The following is a 2,663-nucleotide window of genomic DNA, read 5'->3' on the forward strand; positions in this document are numbered from 1 at the left end:
TATTCTTTTTTCATAATAGATATGTGAATTCAAATTTCTGGGTATTAAAGTAGAAAGAATCTTTTTTTAAAAGATTTATTATTTATTTTATGCATGTGAGTACACTGTAGCTGTACAGTTGATTGTGAGCCTTCATGTGGTTGTTGGGGATTGAATTTTTGGGACCTCTGCTCGCTCCAGTCAACTCTGCTTGCTCTGGCCCAAAGATTTATTTATTATTATACATAAATACACTGTAGCTGTCTTCAGATGCACCAGAAGAGGGCGTCAGATCTCATTATGGGTGGGTATGAGCCACCATGTGGTTGCTGGGATTTAAAGTCAGGACCTTTGGAAGAGCAGTCAGTGCTCTTACTTGCTGAGCTATCTCACCAGCCCCTGAAAGAATCTTTTTTTAAAAAAAAAAAATATGTGTATGTCTCTCTATGCATAGCAAGTGTCCTTAGAGACCAGAGGCATTGAAATACGTGGAACCAAAATTACGGGAGGTTGTAAGTCCCCAGACAAAGGAACCAGTAACCAAACTTAGGTTCTCTGGAAGAGCACTGGGTATCTCTCTAGCCTTTAACTTTAATGTCTTATAAGAATAGCTTTTGTGTTCCATGAGTGTCTAATATATATGGAACTAGAAAGTCAGTCTAATGGTTAAGAGTACATACTACTGGGGCTGGATAGTTGGGTCAGTGGGTTAGGAACACTTGTTGCAAAGAACCAGGTTCAATTTCCAACACCCACACGGAAGCTCACTACCTTCTCAGGCACCAGGCACACATGAGGTGCATAGACTTGTGTTTAGCGAAAACACTCATACACATAAAATAATAAAAATAAACCTGAAAATAACTTTTAAAAAAGAATATATTCTGGACTTGCTGAGGATCACGATTGCTTCTCAGCACTTATGTGCTTACAGCCACCTGTAACTCTAGCTCCAAAGAATTCAATACCTTGCCAGGTGTGGTGGCTCATGCTTATGCTTTTATTCCCAGCACTTTGGAGGCAGAAGCAGATGGATCTCTGTGAGTTTGAGGCTAGTCTGGTCTACAAAGCTAGTTCTAAGACAGCCAAGGCTACACAGAGAAATGCTGTCTTGAAAATCCAAAAAGGAAAGGAGGGAGGGAGAGAGAGAGAAAAGAAAAGAAAAAATGGTTTAATGCAAGAAACCAAATTACTACATCGGGTAAATGCCTTGGGAGTTGGTAAACCAGTAAGATATAATTGGCTGTGTCAAGTGTTCTTCCTCACAAATGGTGCCAACTCTTGTTTCCACAGACATACCCTTTCCATACTCCAGTTAATGCAAAGGTTGTAAAGGATTACTACAAAATCATCACTCGGCCAATGGATCTACAGACACTCCGTGAAAATGTGCGCAAACGCCTTTATCCGTCTCGGGAAGAATTCAGAGAACATTTGGAACTAATTGTGAAAAATAGTGCAACTTATAATGGTAATAGTCCCTTGTTCCTTGACTGCAAAGGTCACCTTTCAGATTCTTATCCCCTTGCTAGTTCTAAATTCAGACTAGATTAGAATGAATGAAAAGACTATAATATGCATTTTTTTAGTCTGTACATCAGGTAGTGTACATTTTTCATATCATAAGTGTTGCTTGTTTTTAGTTTTATTATTTAATCCTTTTTTTGAGACATGGTCTCGCTATGTACCTCTGGCTAGCCTGGAACTAACTGTGCAGACCAGACAGGCTTCAAAATCACAGAAACACTTTGGCTTCTTCTCTCAAATTAGTGCTAAGATTAAATCCGTGTTCTACCACACCCAGCCTCCCGCTATTTATTTATTTTTTGTTTTTTTGTTTTTGTTTTTTTGAGACAGGGTTTCTCTGTGTAGTCCTGGCTGTCCTGGAACTCACTCTGTAGCCCAGGCTGGCCTCGAACTCAGAGATCCGCCTGCCTCTGCCTCCCAAGAGCTGGGATTAAAGGCATGTGCCACCACTGCCCGGCCCCACTATTTAGTTTTTAATATATTCTCTGGTGAATTTGAGGCATTGGGTGTGGGTGGACTCTACAAAGGACATTCTTATAGCTATATTTTGTGTATTCTAACTCAGCCTGCATTTTGTTACAGGGGCTAGATGTCCATTTTGTTTAAAAAAAAAACAGGAATGATAGGAGTCATTGTGCATTAATTCATAGATAAGTGTTGCCATCCAGAGTATCGATAATACCAGTATAGCTATGATGGATCCGTAGTTTAATATCTCATGACCTCTTCTGTTTTCTCATGTATAAACAGGACAATAATGATAGCTAGATTCTGAAGCTTTCCACAAGCCAGTCCAACTTATCAAATTTCATCTCCAATGACTAGCTTCCATGCCCACTGTAGACTCTACTCATACTCACTATTATATTTTATTTGAATATTCCAAGGTACTTCTTCATGACTTTACAGTCTTTTTCCCTCTTTCTGGAGTTCCCTTTGATTGCTCAAAAAAAAAAAAAAACCAAACAAACAAAAAAAGTTTTTTTTTTTTTTATCTCCTGTGTTGTGGAGCACAGTAAAATCAGCTTTAAAGCTCTTACCCGTAATTATTTATGTATCCAGCCGGTTTATGATTTACTAGAAATAATGTTATTTATGTTGACAGGTCAGAGCTGAGCAGAGTGTCAGATTATATACAAGGGAAGAAAGAGGAGGTT

The 2,663-nt window shown here is 38.8% G+C and overlaps 1 protein-coding gene across 1 annotated transcript in view; it reads left to right on the plus strand.

Annotated features, from left to right (window-relative positions):
• Positions 1 to 2,663, plus strand: part of Taf1 (TATA-box binding protein associated factor 1) — a 61,820-nt gene that overhangs the window by 35,598 nt on the left and 23,559 nt on the right. The window contains 2 exon segments of the mRNA XM_031369008.1: positions 1,273 to 1,456; positions 2,034 to 2,057. Coding sequence (XP_031224868.1) covers positions 1,273 to 1,456; positions 2,034 to 2,057 — 208 coding nt within the window.

Source organism: Mastomys coucha, chromosome X (assembly GCF_008632895.1).
Source record: "Mastomys coucha isolate ucsf_1 chromosome X, UCSF_Mcou_1, whole genome shotgun sequence".
In the NCBI taxonomy this organism is placed as follows: Eukaryota; Metazoa; Chordata; class Mammalia; order Rodentia; family Muridae; genus Mastomys; species Mastomys coucha.